Below are 24643 nucleotides of genomic sequence, written 5' to 3'. Positions count from 1 at the left end.
CACCATCACTGCTGCTGTCAATCTTCCACCGTCCCTCCCACAATTTCCCCCAGCATCCAAATCACGTGGTTTGCCATCTAACTTTGTGATTGGTTACTTACTGTCTGAAAAAACCCTCTAATGTCCAGCTGTCGGTCTAGCTTACTTTGCTTTGTGGGAACTTCCATTTTATCCCACCTTCTCTCTCTGCTAAATTGGAATAGAGATGGGCACAACCAAGTTTACAACACTTATGTTTTCCTTAAAAACGTAAATAAATTGTAAATAAATAAGAAATAATGAGACAGATGTGTTGACAGGGTTTATAAAAGAGTGCATATTTAACATATTTTCTACTGTATATTGGGGGGGAAAGAGCCATTTTCACAATATTGGGGGGGACACGATCCCCCCAATGAATGCATGGTTACGTCCATGACCGTATATACACTGATCAGGCATAACATTATGACCACTGACAGGTGAAGTGACTAACTGTTAGAAGCAGGCAAAATGAGCAAGCATTCTGCTGGGAAACCTGCCATCCATGTGGATGTTACTCTGACATGTACCACCTACCTAAGCATTGTTGCAGACCATGTACACCCTTTCATGGAAACGGTATTCCCTGATGGCTGTGGCCTCTTTCAGCAGGATAATGCCTCAAAGCAGAAAGGGTTCAGAGTGGTTTGAGGAGCACAGCCACGAGTTTGAGGTGTTGACCTCCAAATTCTCAATCCAATCAAGCATCTGTGGGATGTGCTGGACAAACAAGTCTAATACATGGAGGCCACACCTCACAACTTACAGGACTTAAAGCAAACTGTCTCATATACCGTCAGGTAGACAACAGAACGGAGGTGGCAAACCTCATGACAATGCTGACTCAATCAGTAACACTTTCCAATACTGCTTGTGTCTTCTTGAATACAATGGCCCTTTAATATCACCATATTTAACACTGACAGTCTGCCTCTTCCCCTCATCCTTGGTTAGGTTTTGTGGCTCATAGCCGATGTGACCTGACCTGCTACACATACACATCATCATTAGAGAGCCTACCTACTTAGTTGTAGTTGTGTTCAGGCAACACACAAACAGCTTTACTTATTTTAGTAACTGTAATGTAATTTCAAATTGTAATCCCTCACACTACTCATTACTAGGGAAAGTAATAATACTACAACAACGAAGTACTGCGTAAAGCATTACTGCCCAATACTGACTACAGCTGACTGATTATTGGCCTTGTCAATGATCAGATGTGATACTCTGCACTTTCTGCTTATTAGAATCAAAATAAACTGATGAAAAAATGCACTACGTTGGCTCTGACGCAGCATGCCTCGGTAAAGACACTAGTGATTAGTTATCAAATACATGTGGTGGAGTGGAAGTGTACAGTGGTAGACTAAAGTGTGTTCACTGTCACTGTGAGAAGCAGGGTTAGAGGACAGCATCCTGCATTTCAGTGCGAGTCATGACAACTGATCCACCACTGTCACACAGATGTATCTGTGGGATAAGCCAATATAGGCTGATATCATTAGCCCCGCAGTCTGTCAGTCAGACTCTGATGGATTATAACATTCAACTCACATTAAATAAACACAAACTGTATGCTGCAAATTTCCATTTTATTTCTGGTCTGGTCACATCCATCCTCAGGACTGAGCCGATGTCACATACAAGTTTGTATTTGTTCTCCCCCTGCGCTCAGTCATAAGCGCTTTAAAGGCTGTAAAAGCTCCAGCACTGGGTCGTGTGTCCTCCTCCACAAGGAGGTCGTATCTCTCTATCAGTCTCGTCAGATGGTTAATCACCTCCTGTCCCTCTGGCAGCGATGCTCTGTTCAGATGCAGAGCCACTCTTTGTGACAAACCCGTTATTGTTGCTGGGATCACAGGAGGCCAGTTCAGCTCCGTCAGGACGAGAGTGACGTAAGGAAACAGCCTCTCTACCGCAGACACAAACTCCTGAAAGAGAATAGAGGAAGTTAGAACACTACTGTACGTAGTGGAACATGAGCAAATGTACAAACATCTCAAAAATACACTGAACTCTGATACTGTAATGAGGCTACTGTTACAATTCTGTTTGCATATCCTTTTTATTGTGCATGGACCTTTACTTAACAGCTGTTAGTCAGCCTGCACTGCCTAGGACACATGTGAAAGAAAGCATGACTGTAAGTTAGACTTCCTTTACTGTGAATATGTTTTCTTATGCACAGTGACCCTGAAGTGTAAATCACAAGGGCAATATAAAACACAACAAATCAGAAAACAGAACAAAACAATTGAAATCAAAAGAGAAAAAGACAACAACTCACAAATCTCAACAACAAAGAAAGAAACTCAAAAGACAACAGATACAGACACAACGACAAAGAAGATGGCAGGTTCCACGTACATGTGAAATGCTTTGTGTCCACATAGTGCCACAATATTATCAGATATTATTCACTATTTTAATAATATAGGCAATGCTGGTACAGCATTTGTCATGAAGACATGAATCCCATCTTCGGAAATCATTTGCTGAGACTCTTCGTTGTGTGACCTTTAGGGGCCGGTGGGGTGGGCCCCATGTTGATGTGATGACGGTCAGAGAGTAAAGAGGGCCAGGACATCAGGATCAACAGCTATAAAGAGCTGGGCACGACCTGAGATCTGCGCCATGTTGGTGCTGTTCACCCTCATTAATGTTGCTCCAGGACCATCAGGTTTTTGTAATGTCATCGTAACCCTTTCAAACACTGGGGGAATGTTTTTCATTACTTGAAACTAATCAAGTATTTTTTTGGTGATGTATTTGGTCCTTGAACAACATTGTTTGCACAATAGTTAGCTGTGATGTAGCCAGGGGTGTCACAATTCTCCAAATCCTCGATTCGATTACATTTTCGATTCTAAGGTCACGATTCGATTCGATTCTCAATTCTCGATTTTTACATTTATTTTTTTTAAAGCACAGGTTGCTATGCCATTTTTAGGCTAGACTTTTATGCAATACAATATCTGACCATTGTTCGCAATGTACCACACTACATTGTCAAATTTAAAACATTTATTAACAACATAATGTAACAATTACTTATAATAACGCAAACGTTGTCAACATAACTATGGGTCTCCTGCATCTGCAGTTGCCATTGTTGTAAGAGTGATGTAGCCCCTTTCAGGAATATGTGTGAGGTGTGTGTGCGTAAGGTGTGAGTGGGCGAGCGAGAGTGAGGGAGCATGCGTATGTGCTGAGACTAATGAATGAATGGAAGAGAAAGGAGAAGTAAAAGGAGTAGCAGGAGTAACAACAGCAATGAAGTGTACAGTACGGGCTGTAGTTTGGCTGTGAATAAAGGCGACGGTTCCTCCAAATACAGCATTGACGATTCCACTTTTTAATTCAAAGTTTGAGATTATGACTTAATTTTGGTCGATTTAATTTAAATCGTGACACCCTTAGATGTAATGTATCTCTAAGTCATAGGAAACATGCATTAGCATTAAACACAGACCCTGGTTTTGTTTATTCCTATTTCTAATGTCAGATTAGAGAAACCTTATTAATGCAGTGTGTAAATGTAATCCTGCTGCGTGGTTCAGAAGATACACAGATAGCACAGCTTTACACACACAAATAGTTAAGGCAGGAAACATACGTTTGTGCTGTCTGCGCTCTGTGAACCCTCCATGCTGATCCAGACAGGCCTGTAGAGCTCCTCCCTGCTGTAGGCTGAGTGCAGCAGTCTGAGAGAAGCTTCTAGAAGCTGCAGAGTGGGAATCCGCAGGTGAACACCCCAGGGAACATCAGCTCTCTGCCCAAGCACCTGCAGGACGTCCTGCAAACACATGCACACAGAAGGCCTTCTTCATGCACATGTGCAGTGTGTTACCTTGTGTTACAGCCATGATAAAGTTTTACAAGAGAATATCTTGCTTCAGACAGATCCAGAAACATTTTAGATGGATAGTTTTGGCGCAATTTCCACTGTCCCAACTGTCAACTGAAATATATAATCAATATAATTACATTTTGCTTTCTACCAAAAGGAAGAAACACAGACGACTTTTCTGCCACTTACAACCTGTTCATTGGTATACCTGCAGTGTAAGGGCCTCTGAGCTTTTTTCAGAGCCCTCCAACACAGCGACTCCAGGCTGGTTGCTGTCAGAGGCCACGTGAACCACCAACATACCAGCACCATCTAGACAAGACAATGCAGGGGACAGAATTCATTTCTGTGTCCAACAGTGTACACAGGTGCACATCAAGTCTTGACTCAACACACTGAAGCAGTGAAAATAAAAGTTCATGCTTTACTAAAAAACCACCCACATCGATGAAACATGTGACATTAGACAACAATATTAGAATCATGGTGGTGTCATCTAAATCAGGTTAGCAAGTTATCTCCCAGCTGAAATTACAGGAGCTGTCAGACTATCACCTCTTGAGCTACAGAGTGGTATTAAGAAATAGGCCGGGCCAAGGCTAACAGGTTAGCGTGCTAACATCAATACACATCTCTGTAACACAGAACAGAGATGTCTCTGACAGAACATTAATACAGTTTCACACTCTGCTGATAATGTCAGATCCTTATTTTAATGTTTTAGACTAAAGGCCATAAATGACATACTATTCCTTTAAGGACCCCAGCTCACAGTGCTAACTTAAAATGATCAGATTAGTTTTTGTGTCTCTGTTGCTTGATACTAGCTGGAGATAGCTCCAGATTCAGGGACAGAAAGAGTTACTAGTGATGAAGAAAATGCTTCTCTAAAGAATTTCATCAAAGCAAGGCAGCCTGCTATCAGTACAATAATTATTCGTCCAGTAAAAAAAAAGACAGTGATGAAGGTGACAGTCTGAAGCTGTGGTGATAAACAGGTGTTCGTATCGACATACCTGACAGCTGTGCCAACAGGGATGTGCGCTCAGTGACAGTAAACCACTGGACTTCCAGGCTGTTGTGGTGTGTGACTGTGGACTGGTGGTTGGTGTGTGAGTCTTGAACTTGACAGAGGAAGTCCATCAGGTCTCCTCCAGGATAGAATCTCCTCAGACGGCCCTGCTGACCTGTGAACACAATGTGCAGATCAAACAGTAGGTCTAATCTAATCTTTCTCACCTCATCACTGTATGAATATTGACAGATATTCACACTGACTGATATGTACTGTTTAGTTCAAAGTGTTCGTCTTTATGGTTAACAGTGAAATGTTATCAGGTCTTCATAGTCAACACATTTAAATAACAAGAAGAGTTCAATATTCAAAAAGATTTCCACAAAGTTATTTTTGCAAAAGTCAAGTTGTCAAGAGTTGGATTTGTGACATTAAAACAATAATTCAGATTAAAGAGGACAATCCACTGAGCAGAGGGCTCACCACATCTGTGGTGCTAGTTCCCAACACAAAATATCTCATTTTAGTTTAAGTGTGATGTTTCATAACAGGTTTTTCAATCACACTGGATCAATCCAATGAATGAAATAACTTTTATTATTACCAACTGAAGCAGACTGAAACATAATGTAGTGACACTGGCTGACACTGCCTGCAGCTGTTCAGTCTTTTTCATGAAATAAAGAAGCATTTACACAATTTTTATTCAAATGTCATTGTTCATCACTGTGACTGCTGACTCCACCCATGTCCTCTACTGACGGCGTAGCTTCAGTTTAGGCTCAAATGTAGTTTTAGTAATTCATAAAATATATATATATCTTTTGCAACAGGTATTCATTTATGCTAAATTGTAAATGCCCTTATTGAATGTGTTGTTTTTTAGATTTTGCTCTACATTATTGAACAAAAAAAAAAAACATTAAAAACATAAATGAGATAATGCAGATGGTCCTACACAAGATACATACACATTTCTGAACGGTGTAAGAAGAAGAAGAAGAAGAAGAAGAAGAAGAAGAAGAGTAGAAGAAGAAGTAGAAGTAGAGTAAAAGAAGTAGAAGTACAAGAAGAAGAAGAAGAATAGGAAGAAGCAGAAGAAGAAGAAGAAAAAGAAGAAGAAGAGGAAGAAGACTTTTTGACATTAAAATTGCATCAGAAGAAGAAGAAGAAGAAGAAGAAGAAGAAGAAGGAGGAGGGGAAGCAAAAGTAGAGTTTTTTGTTACACTGAGTTCTCTGACCGAGGTTTGTCTTGATGGCTCAATTTGTACCAACAGCTTCTTTCTTACTTGCAGCCTGTTTGAATTGCGACAGCGTTGGTTCGTAGATATCATAGTAGACTCGGGCAGGGTGGCTGTTGTCACGGACGAAGAGCAGATCGCTGACAGTGGGGTGAGTTGAACCCTGCCACAGTGTCAGACTGAACCTGGAAACCATATCAAAACACCAGAACAGTCTCAGTGACACAACGTGCAACATTACATGCAAAATGCATTTAGCGAATGATTATTGGTGTGAGGACAGACTGAGGGGCGGGCCCTTCTCATTAATAAATGATTCAATGAACGTCATTCCCATGGTAGACGTGGCAGTTGACTCTTTTACCGTGATGACTGGCTGAGGAGCCAGCTGATGTGCTGCCAGCCACTGCGAGCCAACAGGGCATGAAGTGGAAGTGTCACCTACAGAAACAGATTGTTCTTCATGTTTTATCACAGATTATGAAACTATCATTTCAGTTTATTGTCACATCAGAATATCACTAAAATTGAAACTGAAAAGAAAAAAAATGTCACATATAAAAGTCTACCAGAGAGGATTAAAAAAAATAATTATTAAAAAAAATATATAAAATGTTAAAAAAATATTTATATATCAATGTTTTTTCTTGACTTTTAACTTAACATCTTTCATGCTGGCTCTAAACCTCTGACAAAGATAACAAGAAACAAACAATTCTAGGAAATCATGCAGAACCTCTACAGTTGTCAGCTGCTCCTGTAGCTTCAAATTTATGTGAAATACGCAAAGCTTTATTTTATGATAAATCCTCGTGTGACACCAGACACTAATCAGCATATGGGCCCAATGCAGCCCTTAGTTAGTCTTTTGCTGAGCACAAAATTTGTTTCATTAAAAAGTTTTAACCTGAGACTGTTTGAGCAGAGTGAATTCCTCTAATAATAAATATCAAAACAATGTTACTTTTCAACTGTAAAAAAAAGAATAAACAAAGCAGAGAAAAATACTCCAGAGTGCACTGAGATCTACAGGTCAGACATGGAGAGTGTAAATCAAGCCTATGGCTCTTGACTGTCATTCAAATCCAAAACGTTTCCCTTGTGTAATCTGTAACCTTTTGATGAATGTGTAGACCCTAACCCTGTAGTACAGTAACATTAGCACATTTCACAGCATTTCATCATAAATGTGATGGATGGTTATGTTTTTCTAAAATCTTACCTTTTGCGGGACATCTTTGATCATATCAAACATTTCTTCAACCATGTGCCTGGTGTAAGTTTGATTGAAAAGTGGAGGAGCATAGGCTACCTGTCAGAGACAGTGTATGTTAGATTTTAGCTGTAAATCACAATCAGCCATCATCATCAAGAGGACAACAAGTCTACAGCTGAGCCAGCAGTCCCCTCTGAGCTCACGTTACATTCAAAAAAACATTGTTACATGCATGTCTGGAAAATGGAGAAACAACTTCATTAGATTATTGGTGTGGCATGTACGGAAATACTGGCTTGTTTAGTACCTCTGGTTTGCATTAATAGTGTAGTTCTTAGTTCATTTTTGAGGGAATACAACTTTTAGGATTTTCAGCAGATTAAATGACAATTACTCCTGTATGCCAAATTGATTTGAAAAGATGTTATTTACATCCCTTGTTAGCTGAAAACTTCACTGTAGCCTCTGAGCTTGATGTGTTGGCGTACACCCCACTTCAAAAAGAAATAAAAAAGAATAAATATGAGGTTTAATGTTGCCTGTAATAAATAAAAATCCACTTGTTGAGACTCCTGAGACAGGATGTGATGGAGAAAGTCCCTGTGTATGACTCAAATGGTACTTGTACTTGGTAAGATTTGGGGTTTTGGCAATGATACTATACAGTAATTTATATCAGGCAGCCAACATTTAATACCTTCCATCCAAGAGACAGAGTCACATCTGGAAAGCTCTCCTGAACCAACTGCAGAAAACTGGACAAGGAGGAAGTAGGGACAGAGGAGAGACAGGGATTGTTTTGTATCGATCGATGGGGCATGTGAGTTAATGATAATGTAATTTGCTTTCCTTGTGTATACACTACAATTCACAAACATCCATTTGTTAAATTCTAGTCTTCCTTATTAGTTCCATTATTCATACCCATCTACAAAGCATCAGTGACATCAGAGAAATGAGACGTCTGCTCAATGCACAAAGATACCAAGAGACAGCAGCCATCCAGCCACAGTCTGTTCACCCAGCTGCCATTTGATAACAGATACAGAAGTACCTGCTGCTGTACCACCAGACTACACAGCAGCTTCACTCCTCGGACTTTGAGACTCCTGAAGTTTATTCCAGAGTTGAATGTAATGACTATTTATTCATCAGTCTGTAAAGTACTGTAGTAGGTTTGGCATGTAACTTGCAGAAATAGCATTATACAGTCTTGTATTTCATAATGACTAGGAAATGATTATTAAATCTTGAACTGATGAAGCATCTCCTGACCTAAATCTACTCTAAGTCCATCATTGTTAGGGAGTGTCTCTAATGGCCACGTGGCAATAGTAGTAATAAATGTACAAGGAACTGATAGACAAAAGACATTAAAAACATGGCTTTTATTACCTGGTTCCATTGACTGGAGGCACAAAGTCAGGGACATTGGGACCTTGGATGATGTCTGCATTAAGCCAAACAGGCCTGTTTATTTCTCTGCTGCTGTTCTTTTGCCTGAGCAGATCTAATGACAAACCCACGGATCCCAGAGACTTAAAATCCAACTTTATTCCTGCAGGGAGACACAGAGCATTACAACCTGTGCTTTGCTTCAAGAGAATGTCCAGTGGACATAGACACAGATGGACATAAAGACATAGAAAGCTTTCAGATCCTTTCTACACAATGGCACCTTTTCTTGAGGCCAGCACAGCATCCAGCCATTGGTCCAGAGTATTGTCACTGTAGATGTCAGGAGGGTGGGCCATGATCGGGATGGGCTTCTCATTGGCTGTCCCATAACCTTCCAGAGTGACATCAGCCTCCAGAATCATAGCATCACCTTTGAGCATTTAAGAAGGGGGTAGAGCAATCATGTATTTAATGGAACGTAATGCTGCTAAACAGAACAGTAGGCAAACCTCATAGTTATAGGCAGTGATGTAACTAGGTACATTTACTCACTGTACTTATGTACAATTGTGTACCTTACCCACTCTTAACCACTAAGTCATTCTCTCCACATTACTGATGAGTATTTGTTAATATGCTACTGATAAGTACCAACAGTCATCCTTACAATACTGATATTGATACATCCAGTCACTGAATGTAAATTAGTACATTTACATTAGTACTTTACAGTATTTAAGTACAATTTTGAGATAATTGAGTATTTCCATTTTCTACTTCTACTCCACTACAAATATTGTACTTTTTACTCCATTACATTTATAAGATTACATAAATTAATTTATTTAATTAGGAAAAAAAACTGGTTCTGATAATCAGAAAAAATGATGTCAGATCTGAAGTGGCCTGGCTGATATTCAGTCGACACACAGTATACAGTATATTCATACAGATGACTATTTGTGTACATACATATGTGTATTTTTGCTTTAACTTGTGCTTTTGATACATAAGTACATTTAATATCCAAAACCTTAAGACTTTTTAGGCACTGTACATATGTGTCAGAGGTGGATTTCATCGTTTTTTTTTTTCATGGAAACAGTTGCTATGCTTTCCTGTTTCTCACTGGCTACATTTCGACGACAGTGTCCTAGACTCAGCATACGATTAGCTGGCGCTCAGTCTTCTTCAATACTCTGATAACTAAACAGTGAACAACATAGCTACTAGCCTGTGAGAAAAAAAGAACGAACGAGAGCGAAGTGAAACGTGGAATCAGGTCAGTTCGTTCACGTTAAAGAGTCGTTCATTCAAACTGATTCATTTGCAAAAGATTAATCTTTAGTATGTGTGACTTTCATTTTTACCAAAGTAATATTTCAACAAGGTATCTTTACTTTTACTCCAGTATGACTATTGTGATCTTTTAACAGTAGTTAAAAGCAGGGGTGTAATGCTATTAGTTTAAGTACTGGCATGTACACAGGCATTTGTGATGGCCGCTGGCATGGACACACAGAGATGTTATTTTTAACAAATAGCAGTTAATTCACACAGACAGCAGAAATCTAACAGTATCCCATAATTATGACTTTAAAGCATGCTTATGACTGTTATCTCGAAATTATGACTTTTATGTATTATGATTTTTCCTCATGTTTTCAACTGTTTATATTGATATCTCTTAACTATGACTTCTTATCTCATAATCTCGACCTTTTTTTTTGATGATTATAGCTTTTTTCACACAGTTATGTCTTCCCGTGGGAATATTTATCAACCAGCCTAGTTTTAATCTTATCCTTGTCTTATCCTAGAACCTGGTGTAAAGCCTGACACGGGACACTTTTGCAGTGGGTGAATAAATTGACCGTGTGACTGCAGCAGGTAGGCTGACTGTTCAGAGCCTGGACATGTCACATTTTAACTGAGTATAAGTTCATAGTTTGTTGGCTCAGGTTGTTCTGAGAGTGTTGTTCAGTGACGTTCAGCCCCTTGGGCCGCCACACACAATGAATGACAGGACGATACTATACAGGTGCAGCTGGCTACGTATACAGTGGTATGCAAAAGTTTGGGCACCCCTTGGTAAAATCACTGCATCAGTTTGTCACTTGCTGAGCTTTTGAAGCAGCAACTTCATTTTAACTTAAGTTATACCTTATGGAAACAGAAATATCTCAGTAGTGAAATCATTTTATTGGTCCTACAGAAACATTTTTATGTGCATTTAAATAAAAACAGGAATGTGCATAAATTTGGGCACCCCAAAGAAATGATTCCATTAATATTTAGTAGAGCCCCTTTTGCAGCAATAACAGCCTGTAGACGCCTCCTATTGCCACAGACAAGTCCCTGAAGTCTGGCAGGTGTTATTTTGGCCCATTCCTTCATACAAAATGCCCACAGTTCAGTCAGGTTTCTTGGCTTCCATGCGTAGACAGCCTGCTTCAAATCAATCCATACATTTTCAATGATATTAAGGTCTGGGGACTGGGATGGCCATTCCAGAACACTGTACTTGTGCTTCTGCATGAATTCCTTGGTGGATTTTGATCAGTGCTTAGGATCATCGTCCTGCTGAAAAATCCAACCCTGGTGTAGCTTCAACTTTGTAACCGACTCTTGAACATTCTTGTCAAAAATCTGCTGATACTGAGAGAAATTCATGTGGCCCTCAACTTTAACAAGGTTTCCAGTGTGTTTGTTTCTGCCATGCATACCTCTTCTTGTTCAGACCAAATAACTCTACCTTACCACAGTATTTTTTTCTAAATGCTTCTGGCTTGTCCAGATGTGCTTTTGCATACCTCATGTGACTCTTCTTGTGACAAACACTCAGGAAAGGTTTTTTGTGCATCACCCTTCAAATGAGCTTTTGAAATTCTCGCCGCTCAGCTCCGCTCACATGCTCTGTTGCAAAGTGCACTGGATTGTGGAGTGATGAACAACTACACCATCACGACCAGATGTTCTTGTAGTTCTCTGAAGGTGGTCTGTGGCTTGTCTCTGACCACTCTGACCATCCTTCGCTCGTGCCTACCACATCTTTCCTTCACAAGGATTGTTCTTGTGGCCTTCCATTTCTGCACTACATTTCTGACTGTGGAGACAGACAGTCCACACCTTCCTTGTACCCTTCTTCTAATTCATAATAATGAATTATCTTAGTTTTTAGGTCAGTGGAGAGTTGTTTAGAGGCCCCCATGTTGCCACACTCTAAGAAAGAACCTAGGACAAACACAGCCAGCAATTACCTATGTTAAACAGCCTTTTTCATGATTACGGGTAGTTCAACCTCTCTTTGTAATTGAAGGTCTCAAGAGCTAATCAAAGCAATTTTGTGCTGCAACTTGTCAGCTATAAATCCCTACAGGTCTTGAAATGAATGAGATTGCACATCCCATTTTTTACATTTTATTTTATTATAATAAAACTAAATAATGCTCCTCTAAGAATTTCGGTCTAGAAAACACTCAAATGTCTACATCTCTGTGGGAAAACGAATCTTGTTGCTGTGATCTTCTCTTATAAAGGTAGAGCAAATTATCATGAAATCTCAGAGAGGTGCCCAAACTTTTGCATAACACTGTATGTCACATAATGTAACAAGCTACGCACAAAGAGCGGTTCAGCCTTGTTAATGAGAAGATGCCAACCTTTCTTCAACGCATGTCATAAATTCAAGAAATCCACCAAACTACCACACTACATTCAGTAGAGTTCAAGGGACAAAGAAGAGGAGTTTTGTCTATGTGTGCAAGTGTGACTGAGTTTACTTGCGAGAGCTTTATTCATTTCCTCCTTGCCATTGGCTCTGTGATACCAGGTAGCCAACAGACCGTCACGTTCACTGATATCGCCTGACTGTATCAGGTAGTCCAGCATGTCTCCACCGGTAGGAAATGAGGGAAGAGGACCTGAGGAACCTGGTTGGATGGCAAGGCAAAATAAGGCAAGTGTAAGTAAAATCATGCACAGATAATCTGATTTTTTTCCCCAATTTTTTTACAAACAGCACATTTCAGTCATCAGTAATTTTCTGTTTCCTCTGAGAAGTATTTACCTTCTCCCGTACTGACTTTTACCACACTTTCTGTTGGGGTTTTGTTAAATCGAGCAGTTCTTTAAATGCCCCCTGCTAAATTTCCAAAAGGAATAGCCCAGTGTGAGTGAGCTCGGCTACAACATACTGGAAGATTAATCAGTCTTAGATACTATTATCAAGTCTTATCATACTGAAAGCAAAAATGCATACAGTATAAAATTGATTCAGCCTATTTTACCACTGTCAGACAATAATACACACTGAACCATAACATGTTTGTGTGATTACGTAACAGCGGTTAGAGCAAGTGTGACCTCATTAACACTCATTTAAATGTCTGGGATGACAAGTCAAATGTCCTCAGTCCACTTTCCTACAAAGCTTTTCTACTCTCCAGTTCATTTTAAGCCTTCAAACTAGTAACTAGTATACACTGTAAATCATATCTACCACATTTTTACTTAAGTTCTTTATTTCCTCTTACATTTCATGATGCATTCACACTGATAAGTTTTATGGTTTGTTTAGCAAGTAGCCATATGTAGCCGTGATTGGCACTGAAACTGAACGTCAGTCCGAGAGCTTGTAGCCTATCACCAAACCCTTTACTAAAAAAAAAAAGGATCAAGTCCGGTAATGGCAGTTCACTCTCATTGTTCACACAAATTTCTGGTTCTCTAGCCCCTGCTAGATTTTTTTTGTTTGTTGAAGATACAGACATTTCAGACGCGTCTACTAGAGGTAGACCGATTATCGGCGTGGCATACTTTGTGTCGGGACTTACCAACACTGCCTTCCAATACCCATACTACCATAGTATTTAGTGTGCCACGAAAATATTTAGTTTGTCCCAATATTAAGTAAGGGAAAGGCAGTATGCCAAAAATACCAGGATGTCCTACTACATCCAGTCACATTTTGCAATATGCAAGCCAGCATGCTTTGCTGGATATTCTGACCCACATTCCTCTGCACAGCAGAACATATGTCACATACATCGTGCAGAAGAACATGAAGATATCAGAGGACTTAACTTAGCAAGTCAGGGAGGAGAGAGCGAAGCTGTGGCTGCTGGTCGAGGAGGTGAGGAGGCAGAACAAGAGAGCAGGCTTCAGCGGCCCTTTTGCTATTACTGATGGTAAAAACATCTCTGTGGAGGACTTTACATGAGGTATTTGCATGAGTACGGGTTTGACTGTGAAAAATTTAGGTTATATAATTAGCTGCACACTTTCTGAATCTTCTGCTTTCTCAATATTCTTACCCTTTTCTGAATATACAAGATGTTTTTTGACTTGTTAAAGAAGGATAGCATTCACTCCTTTTACTTGTTCATATGCTTTTGCATATATATTTTTCTGTCCAAAATGTTTCTAGAGATTTATACATCTATATTTGTTCATAACACGAAGGTTATACAGTTTACATGGGTCAGTTTCTAAAATTGCTTTGAGTACAGTTTTTGGTTTGTAAATTCAGGTTTTGCCGAATCTCATCCTTTAGTAGAAACTACTAAGTTATATTGTTTATCAGTGTATTGTGTCGTGTGTCTATACGTATGTTCGATATTCTTTGTTCATGTTTTTTCTCTTAATGTACGGGGAGTACGAGATCTAACTAAAAGAAAAGCTTTATTTTTATTTTGTAGTCATCAGAATAAAGATGTCTATGTTTTATAGGAGACATTCTTCTTCAAAAGATTAAGCATTCTGGCGCAACCAGTGGGGAAGGAAAGCTAAATTTTCTCACGGTACTATTTCTCAGGAGGTGTATTAATTTTTATTCAATCCTAAATTTAATGGTGAGATTCTGTATACAGAGGTTTCTGATGTGGGTAGATGGGTTTTGGTAGTAATTAAATCTGGGGATAACATGTGTATTTTAGTAAATATTTATGGATTTAATACAAGGAACTCTAATTTCAGACCCTTTAATATTTTGTTTGACAAAATTCTGCAAGAAAGAAACACATTTCTTTCTTGCAGAAAGACTTTAATGAGGCTCCAAACTTGTGTACAGACAGATACCCTGCAAGGGGCAATCAAAATAATTAACCCTCTTGTGTATGATTTTTGTAGTAAACTTTCCTGGTTTAAAGCAGATCTCACCAAAAAATCTCTTAGATTTGACTTAAACTTAGACTTGTGGCTTATTTCGGACAACTTGGCCTCTTTGGTCCGAACATGTAATATCACTGCTGCTCCCTTAACTGACCATGCTGGAATAGATATCTCTATCTCAAACTCAAATTCTCCTTGTCGCAGCAAACCTGGATACTGGAAATTAAATGCTTCCTTTCTACAACAGTAAGATTATCGGTCGGGTATTAAGCAAATCATCAACTCAATTCCAACCAATGTCTGGATTTACCCCTATGTTAAAGTGGGAGTTATTCAAATTTGAATGTCAAAAGTTCTCAATACAATTGGAAAGCAACAATCAAAAGTTCAAAGCAAGACGTATGCTGATAATGTAAGAGAGCTGAATGATATAGTAAATATTCCTGTTCCAGGTAATGAAGATAAACTGAGATTACACTCATGGAAAAATGTTATCTTTTTTTCCAAACTAAAGCAAAGGGAGCGTTCATAAGATCTTGAGCCAGATGGTTTGAACATGGAGAAAAAAATTAATCTTTCTTTTTTAATTTGGAGAAAAAACAAGGTGAAGAAAAAAATGTTTTCCTTTATATATTGACAGTAATCTCTCTGAAAAGGAAAAGGAAATGTATTCTTTTATCTCTAACTTCTATCAGAAGTTATACACTTCCTTGTTTGACCCTCAGTCTTGTCGTATGTTTTTTGACAAAGAATCCCCATTTGTTCCTAAAATCTCCAGAGAGAACTGTAAGCTTTGTGATGATCCAGTTACAATAGAAGAATTACAGTCTATTATTACAAAAATGCCATCAAACAAAAGTCCCAGTCCAGATGGGTTACCCCTTCTATGTGATATTTTGGAAAGATTTAAAACACTTGTTGTTGGAAGTTTTTGTTGAATGCGCCAAAAATAATGAGTTAACTGTTTCTTAATATCTCTCATTCCTAAACCAAGTAAAGATCTCATTTATCTTGATAACTGGCGACCTATAACTTTGCTCAGTTCAGACTATTCAGACACATTCTTGCTGCAATGTATGCTAATAGATTAAAATTATGCTTAGAGGAATTTTTTTCTGTAATGAAAACAGGTTTTATGAAAGGTCGGCACATTTCTAATAATATTTGGCTTGTTCTAGATATTTTAGATTACACAGATTTATTTGATGAAAAGTCACTGATTTTGTTTTTGGACTTTTACAAAGCTTTTGATACTGTCGAACACTCTAGTATATTTTTGAGGCTTTACAATATTTTGGGTTTAGAGAAAACTTCAACAATATTATAAGAACAAGTGGGGTCATATAAAGTACATGTCTATAGTCGATCTGTTCCCTACCGTAATCACCGATCAACGCAGCCTCAGTTTGGAGAAGTAGAGATATGTACTTTATCAAAACCCGAAAACCCGAACTATCCCTTTAATAGCTGTGTATCTCCTCGTTTTGATGTAAAATGTGGGATAAGAAAAAATGTTTTCAGCTGCTTCTGGCCTTAATACCAATGAGACTAAGTGTGAGATAATGACTGTACATGACTCTGACATTCTTTTAATAGATGTCATAAAGGTAAAAAATAAAATAAAAAATAGTGGTAAAATATCTGGGAATTACAATAAACAGATCTGCAGATGAAAGGATCTCTCAAAACTTTCACATGAACACATCCTCTGCCAAAGACAGGCTTGACATGGGTCTTGATCTGTGGTCGTCTGCATGCTGCACGGCAGCAGTTCCACTGCTCTATTCCCTCCAATTACATGATTTGGTTGACTACTATTTTGAACATCTCAGACTGAATAATTTCCAAAGGAGATTAATGAGAGAGTGTCCGACTTCATAGCAGCGTCTGTAGCCCCGCCCCTACAGTCGCCAGCAGATCTCGCTGATACAGTCAGTCAGCAGGAGTTCAACTTGAATGCGCCTATAGACACAATTTAACCAGCATACATCACGATTTAGCCTACCCTACCCTTTACCCTAACGAGAGTGAAGTAGCAGGTATCTGTGAAGTGAAGAACACCAGTCCTCCACACTGACGTTACAGAAACACCACAATCCTATCATCTGTTCCTGTTACAACTGGCAGGCCCCGCCCCCTTCACGCCGCTGAGACTGCTAATGTTAGCCTGTAAAGCTAACACACTCACAAGAGTGTATCTGTGGACCCACAGCTAATGTTCTGTTCTGAGTCACGTCAGAGCAGAACAACTCAGTCCAGCGCTCTCACTGTACATAACCGTGATGAGTGTGTGCCTTACATCCTGCAGGTAACGTCAGCATATATGGTAACGTGAGCTAATGAGTGTCGTTGAGCTAATGTGACATTTAGCGAACATCAACTACTTGATTGACAGGTGCATTATTAATAAATAAGCCTGCTGACTCACAGAACAATGAAAGGTGCGTAAAGGCAGATAACGTCATATCGCACACTCACCAGGGCCGGTCATACTGTGAGACTGTCCTGTGGCTGCGTCACTGCTCAGTCCTGAGGCTGTGTGTGTGTGTGTGTGTGTGTGTGTGCGTGCGTTAATCCCAGACAGCCAGCAGCTCACAGACTCACTACACAGCACTTAGTTCATTTACTCGAGTACAATTTTCAGGTACTTAACTAGTACTTTGAGTATTTCCTTTTTCTGCTACTCCGTACTTCTTTTTGCTACATGATGGAGGCAAATGTTTTACTTTTTACTTCATTACATTTATAACTAGTAACTTTGCTGATTCATATTAATATAGAATAAAACTCGACCAATACATTGATGTAGGGTTATAGATTAAGCTATCCAGGAGTATAAAATAAATTATTATGAGCTCCCCCATAAGATGCTGCAACATTAAAGTGATGAACACATTCATTCATTAGTAATTATAATTCAGTAGTATGATATTTAATTATGAAATGCACTTTTTAGATAAAACTGTAAAAGTTCTATTTAAATCATACATTTGAAATTTAAAATGCTTTTCAGCTAGCTTTGTATTGGAGTTTGTGGTATCTCAAGTTCTTAATCTCACACAAACATTTTTATTTTTACTTTGAATGCATATTAGTTCCAAATACTCTTGGTGTCTCTGATAACTAATAATTGATACTGGGCCTGACAAAAAACAAAAACAAAAACAAACAAACAAAAAAAAAACAGGTTGGTCAGCCCCTCATTTATATTTGGTGAGGAGAAGGATTGGAAGTCACAGAAGTGGTATTAATTATGGTTGCAAAATACTGGTTTCAGGTATAAACCACATTCAGACAATACAGATGACTACAGTACCAATGTTTAAAAGACCTATGGTATCTTTTATGATCATAAAGCTGGTTCAGGGGCTTTATAAGTATCAAAATGCTCAATCCACAGAAAAATGCACTTAGCATGTATTTGTTGGGCCCCATACACGACAGACTGATGTCAAAGACCCAGTGGAGAACTAGTGTCTCCTCATGTTGCCTGTGTCTCAGCTAACAGGCCAGCTGACTCCTACATTCTGTGCCTTGCATGTTACGTGCTGGGATTGATAACATTAACATGTGTTTGCTGACACCATATGTCAGATGTTACATTCTGATGTAAAGGGCAAAATCAATCAAGCACTTAATGGAATCATAAATGGCAAAGATCTTTAATAATTTACCTGACTTTTTAGTGAGCATCACAGCTGCGACAGTAATGATGATGATCAGCAGGACAAGTCCAACAGCTACAGATATCATTATTAGCTGGTTTTTCGTCAGACCGCCCAGATAAAGGCCTGCTTGTCTCTTTTGTCCTGAGTGCGAACCATGGATGTTAGACTGTGGCCCCGTCCTGGAGGAAGACAGCAAAACATTTAGATAGATAATTTAGTAGATAACACATTTATCTATGTACTGCAACATTATCAGGTGTGATTCGCCCAAGGACACAAATCACACCACAATTTAAAAACACAAATTAGTTTTTAGTGAGTCCCCTTACTATAGCAAGCTCAACTGTGTGTACAGTTTGAAAAATATGTAAAAATGTATTAATATGTCTGTCACTGACCTGTTTCGTTTTTCTTCTGTGCCTCTGCCATTCCTTTCTGCTCTCTCACTATCCTCTTTTCCATCCATCCTGTCCTGCCTGATCTTTCCACTGTCCTTATGACTCAAATATCTCTTTGTAAAGAGCTGCAGATCGGCACACAGCAACTGACAGACAGATAGGCAGGGGTCTGTCCTGCATGGCATTTATATGAGTCTTATCTAAAGAGCAGAGATCACAGCGATGAGATAAGGTGTACATTTTCTCTTCACTCTCCACTTGCTCTCAGCCCTGACAACTCAGGTAGCAGGACATAATGTGCCCTTTCACCTCAGTTAACAAAAACATGTTTTAAGTTTTTCAAATTTTAATTTGAACAAAATCAATCCTTATATAGGGCATTGACCGACCACCTTGAGATGCCTTCCAATTGTTCACAAGATCAATCTGAAGGTCATTAAAGAACAAAAAATATATGCTCTACAAAAATGTATGATTTTGTATGACTCACCTGAGATGAGCTCATACAATACAGAATTGTGAATAATACATTTTTGTGGGTCATATGTGTAGTAAAGACATCACAGGAAATGGTTGGAGTAGGGAAGTGAACATACAACAGAGGTCCCAGGCTTGGTATCAAATATGGGACATCGTCATCACTGTATTAACTGGATGTTTCGTAACAAGTGGGCCACCATCCCCCCAAAATGTACATTCAGAGTCAAACCTGCTGAAACTAGGTTGCAAGGTTGTCATGGAGAGTTGAGGATGAGTTCAGGAGTCTCACAGCCTGAGGAGTGAAGCTGCTGTGTAGTGTGGTACAGCAGGTATGGTCCTTTGAACATGCTGACATTCATGTCTGTTACTAAACCAAGTGTATGTACTTTTTATATAGCAGCCTTATGTCCACTAAATTTCCCTAAGGACAAATAATAAAACATTTTTAAAAAGTTACCATGAAATGTATTGTATACCATAAAATGAGTGTATAGTTTTCTGTCATGTAGCATATCACTTCCCTGTTATAAGAAAAGAAAACAGATTTCCTGCCAGTTGCCTTTTTTGTCTCAATGATTTTCATTAATATTACATATATACATATAAATCACTAAATATATATATATATATATATATATATATATATATATATATATATATATATATATATATATATATATATATATATATATAAAGATTCATCATAATCGGTTAAATGTAAACTTTAATCCTCTTTATTGAGAAGCCCACAGTTTTCACTTCTACTTGAATGTGTTCACTGGGTAGACCTGCCATATCCTTTATTGCGGCGACGTCGACGCACGGTCCAGTGGGTCTGCGTCTACGTTTGTACGTCTGGTGCAGACTACACCACTCTGTTAGGCAGAGGGGCGTGCCGCGTGGCTCTCCGCTGCTATGGCAACTGACATACAACAGTAAAATGTCTACCTGTGTGGCGAGAGAAGACAAGCAGAACAGACGTACTCTGGTGCTGAGGCCGTAAGTGAACCTGTCTGAAGTCATGTTGTCAATATTATAAGCAAACATTCTAACTGTTAAGCTATTTTGTAATTTTGTTGTATCCCAGCTCTTCTCGAACAATTAGTATTTCAGCATCAGGCATACATGGAGTCAACCAAAGCGCCGTCGGCTCCCCGAGCAGGAAACGTTTCAGTCTGGGCGGTGGCAGCAAAGTTCTGGAGAAGAGCATCGTTCACACTCCGAGACAAGCTGTTCGGGTAACTTACACCATCAGGCTACATGTAGCAGGAGGCTAACGTAGCATCCGTATTTCATTCAGTTGCATTTCCTTAGATAGAAAAAATGTTCACTTCATTCAATCTTTTGAGCCAGAGTGCCACTGCATCTTACTTACTAGCTCGCGCGACTTAATGTCACGCAAGTGCGACTTACTGTATCTCGCGCGATAGTAAGTGGCACTGGCGAGATACTAAGTCTCACGTGCCAGATATTAAGTTGCGCATGCGAGATAGTAAGTTGAACTCGCAAGATGAAAAAAAAAACGAAAAAAAGAAAATAAAAAAAAAACCCCAAAACATCCATGTTACCTGCAGGGCACAACAACAACAACGACGAAATATAACCAAGTGTACAAGCCAACAAGTAAAGGAAAGGTGATAACAATTATACCTATGATGATAGTGATGATGATAATAATAATAATAATAATAATAATAATAATAATAATAATAATAATAATAATAATAATAATAATAATAATCACACCTGGGCTCAGCTAGCTCTAGCATCCCATGTGAAAACCCTAAGATTCTGAAACTCAGTGTCATCAAGGAAATACCAAAGAAAACAGACAAACAAAAGGGAATCTGAAGATAGATAGATAGATAGATAGATAGATAGATAGATAGATAGATAGATAGATAGATAAATAGATAGAATATATATATATATATATATATATATATATATATATATATATATATATAGAGAGAGAGAGAGAGAGAGAGAGAGAGAGAGAGAGAGAGAGAGTCAACTTAGGTTTTACCTTAGCAAATTTCCATTGCCACCCTGGTAAAAAGTAAAGGAAAAAAAGCCCTAAAATGGTCAAAAGCACCACATTTTGAACACAATCAAGGTAAAATTCTGGTGCCAATTTCTGATCAGCTTTTACAGAGGAGCTATAGAAAGCATCCTGACATTACAAACTGACATGGTTCATCACGACCCAGGACGGAAAGGCTTTACATCGGGTGATTTAAACCACCAGAACATCACTGGTACCTGGTATCTACAGAGCATCAGTGACAGGAATGAAATGAGATCAGATATAGAAGAACCTGCTGCTGTACCACCAGACTACAGAGCAGCTTCAGTCCTCAGGCGGAGAAAATCCTGAACTCATCCTCAACAAAAAATAAGGATTTTATTTTGTGTAATGTGAGGACTATACAACTTACATTTTGTTGTAGTCATCTCCTGTATTTACACATTTTCCTGTGGACATCATAGTTACACACAATATTAGGCAATATAAATCTATAATATATTGCCACAGTTTATGGGTATGTTTACATTTCTGGAATAGAATAATAACAGTTTGACAATCACATGAGGCACAGCTTACATCAGTATCGTTTTACATTTAACAAAAGAAGGCCTGACTGTATCTCAGCAATGAATGATTTTAAATGAGACTTCTTTGACCTTATTGACTTTTTTCCAGCCTAAATTGTTCACACAACTCACTGTTTTAAAAGACTGCAGGTGAGACAGAGCATGGCCCATACAGTTGTTTTTACAACCACTTGGATAAAAGTACACTTTTCCAGTATGAGAGACAGATGCATCAAGAGAAGGAACATGACCAACAGAAGCTGACATACATTGTTCTCCTGTTTGCAGGTGTTTGATGAGGAGGACAATGACGTCACTCCTAAGCTGCTGTACCAAGCACATCCAGCAGCTGTGCAGGCAAAAGCCGGCAGGTTGTTTCTGGATGAAATCTCTGCTGCTGGTTCGGCATCAGACCAGACATCAGCCACTGGGAGCTTCACCATACCTTTCTCAAGGTACCAGGGCTCATTCTGTTACAGCTGATCTGAGATGATCTGAAATTTGATTCACAGCCATATGTCTCAGGATTTATAGGATTGCAGTGATATCCTACTTTCCTTACTGTATCTGTGTCATTAAAAATACATTTCAAGTTCATATCAAGTTTCATAACTGTCTGGACAGTTGCCTAAATTCTTAGAATCTCTCAGCACTAAATCATTTTCAGTTATTTCTGGACTAATACCTAGTCATGACAATGTCCTGAGTAACAATTGGCTCTTTGAAGGGCACAAACTTTGAGCTCTAAGATAACCTTCCAATAAAATGGTCGGATGGCCCAATAAAAAATGTCAAACGTACATATCCCAGGACACATGGAGCACATTACAAGGTTGAACTTTGATAGAGAGCTATAAACAGTTGATAAGAGAATGACAAATATCAGTAATAAATTATGTTTTATTACCTCAAGTTATGTATATTATCATGTCATTACCCCCACCAGGAAAATAAGTGTTCAAAACATACAAACAAACGGAATATGGTTTCTCTGGGGGACAGTGAGCATGACAAGCTTTTCTCTTTACTGATTATGAACTGTAAACTTTGCATTAAAAGCAGGTCTGCCTATCCTATCTTCACTTAACTCCTTTTCAAATGACTAAATTAAGGTAATTTCTATACTTGCCAGGTTTTCTGTGAGATTTCACAGCCAGCTGCTTTGAATTCCAGTATCATCAACCTGGATGTTGGAATCCAAAGCCAAATGTTTCCATACAATAGAAATATAATAGTTAGGTCAAGCCTTTGTTTATTGAGTCGATATTGAAAAAGGAATATTATTTTATAAATGATCTGTCTGTTTGAGAGAAATGTGTGGTACAGTCTATGACCATTTTACATATCACCAGCTCTGTGCAGCAATTCCACAAACCTGGAAAAATTAATTATCATGTGCAAAACAGGTGACATACTGTCCTTGTGTTAGGGATGACATATGGATAAGCAAGATAAAAACGAACAAGAACAACTATCAGTTTTAGCTGGAGACATTATTTTGATATCATAAAGTAGCACTATTCTGGATTGTAGTTCAAAAGTGGATCTGTTCAGTACGTGCAGTAAGTGTAAACGTAAGCCTAAGTGTATGAAAGTTTTTCACTGGATGTGAGTTCTGATCTAGTTAATGCCTTTAATACACTCAGTAATGCCACAGTAATGCTAGATCTACAACAATAAATGCTTTTTTTTGTTTTGATTTTTTTCCCCATGCTTTTTTATCTTTCCTAAAATGTTGTCTTGTGTTGTCTTCAGTTTCTGTAGATGTGCCTTGATGTACCCTGTGACCTCATGTAATAGTGATGATAATGAAAAAAGCTAAAATCAAATTCAAAAAATACAATAATTGTGTAATACCATGAAACTGAGATATTTCTGAGATGGTTATCATACCATTAAAATGTACTACTGTTGCAACCCTAGTAGTGTATCATATATCATATATATTAACATCATGTTTGAGAGCTTTTGTGTAGCCTATAAAGGGCAAGTGTTGCCACACATCTTCACCTTGTAAAAATGTATAATGTCATTGTTTTGCAGGTCAGTATTTGGAAGCAGCAGAATATCCAGCCAGTCTACCATTGAATCAGTAAATGAGGAGATTGAGGATACATTTTCCAGACGTGACATCAACTTCCCAGGTTCAATGCAATATTATTTTTTACATTATTATTGTATAATATATATCATTTTGTCTCACTCCATGTTAAATGTTGGTACATGACAGCAAGTTGACAGACAGTAACATCTACAGCATATTATTATGATTGAATGCCTCAGGTCTCAATAACAGACAGCTGTAACACATTGTATCTTTTGTGGTATTTGGTGACATTTTCACTTTTTGTTTTGTCCCCGGGCCAGATGTGCAGCAAAAGAGAGACACTGTAAAAGAACACATGACAGAAGACATGTTGAAAGAGCTTGTAGACGTCTACATCTCTGACACAGACAGCATTTCACTGCTAGACATACCCAGCACCCTTGTGTCAGTAGATGCTGATAATGCAGAAGCAGTCATGTGAGTAAATCGATAAACTTTGACTCGTAATACTCCAAGAATTTCCCTGGGAAAAACATACCACTTGTCATCATTTTGACCTGGGTGAAATTCAGCTTGTCTGTGGGAAAATGTATTTTCTTT

General features: G+C 38.5%; 2 protein-coding genes across 3 annotated transcripts in view; one reads left to right on the top strand and one right to left on the bottom strand.

The window, feature by feature from the left end:
* Positions 1–1597: 1597 nt before the first annotated feature.
* Positions 1598–19086, bottom strand: fam151a (family with sequence similarity 151 member A). 2 transcript variants are annotated; one of them, XM_037082639.1, is made up of 13 exons: positions 18922–19086; positions 18530–18702; positions 12527–12676; positions 9025–9174; positions 8742–8904; positions 8044–8101; positions 7353–7442; positions 6495–6571; positions 6179–6315; positions 4891–5061; positions 4083–4186; positions 3641–3820; positions 1598–1955 (listed from the first exon to the last, which is right to left on the bottom strand). In XM_037082639.1, exons 1-13 carry the CDS (start codon positions 18987–18989, stop codon positions 1644–1646), a joined length of 1833 nt encoding a protein of 610 aa, XP_036938534.1. In that variant the 5' UTR covers positions 18990–19086; the 3' UTR covers positions 1598–1643. The 2 variants fall into 2 exon arrangements, with proteins under 2 accessions (XP_036938534.1, XP_036938536.1); XM_037082641.1 differs by lacking the exons at positions 18530–18702; positions 18922–19086 and adding an exon at positions 17334–17453.
* dnai4 (dynein axonemal intermediate chain 4) overlaps positions 17123–24643 on the top strand; it is a 24432-nt gene continuing 16911 nt past the window's right edge. The window contains exons 1-6 of the mRNA XM_037082631.1: positions 17123–17163; positions 20188–20400; positions 20489–20639; positions 22285–22451; positions 24040–24140; positions 24364–24520. Of these exons, the coding sequence (XP_036938526.1) occupies positions 17138–17163; positions 20188–20400; positions 20489–20639; positions 22285–22451; positions 24040–24140; positions 24364–24520 (815 nt within the window). The 5' untranslated portion in view covers positions 17123–17137. The remainder of the gene's footprint in view (positions 17164–20187; positions 20401–20488; positions 20640–22284; positions 22452–24039; positions 24141–24363; positions 24521–24643) is intronic.

This window comes from Acanthopagrus latus, chromosome 21 (genome assembly GCF_904848185.1).
Source record: "Acanthopagrus latus isolate v.2019 chromosome 21, fAcaLat1.1, whole genome shotgun sequence".
Taxonomy (NCBI): domain Eukaryota; kingdom Metazoa; phylum Chordata; class Actinopteri; order Spariformes; family Sparidae; genus Acanthopagrus; species Acanthopagrus latus.
This window is presented reverse-complemented; position numbering and strand designations above follow the sequence as displayed.

Excerpts from the sequence above, each read along its gene's own strand:
- fam151a (XM_037082639.1), bottom strand. The coding sequence starts at position 18,989 with ATGGATGGAAAAGAGGATAGTGAGAGAGCAGAAAGGAATGGCAGAGGC. Across the intron at positions 12,677-18,529 it reads GATGCTCACTAAAAAGTCAG|GTTCCTCAGGTCCTCTTCCC; the intron begins GTAAATTATTAA and ends CCATCCAACCAG. Across the intron at positions 4,187-4,890 it reads CCTGTTGGCACAGCTGTCAG|ATGGTGCTGGTATGTTGGTG; the intron begins GTATGTCGATAC and ends TGTCTTGTCTAG.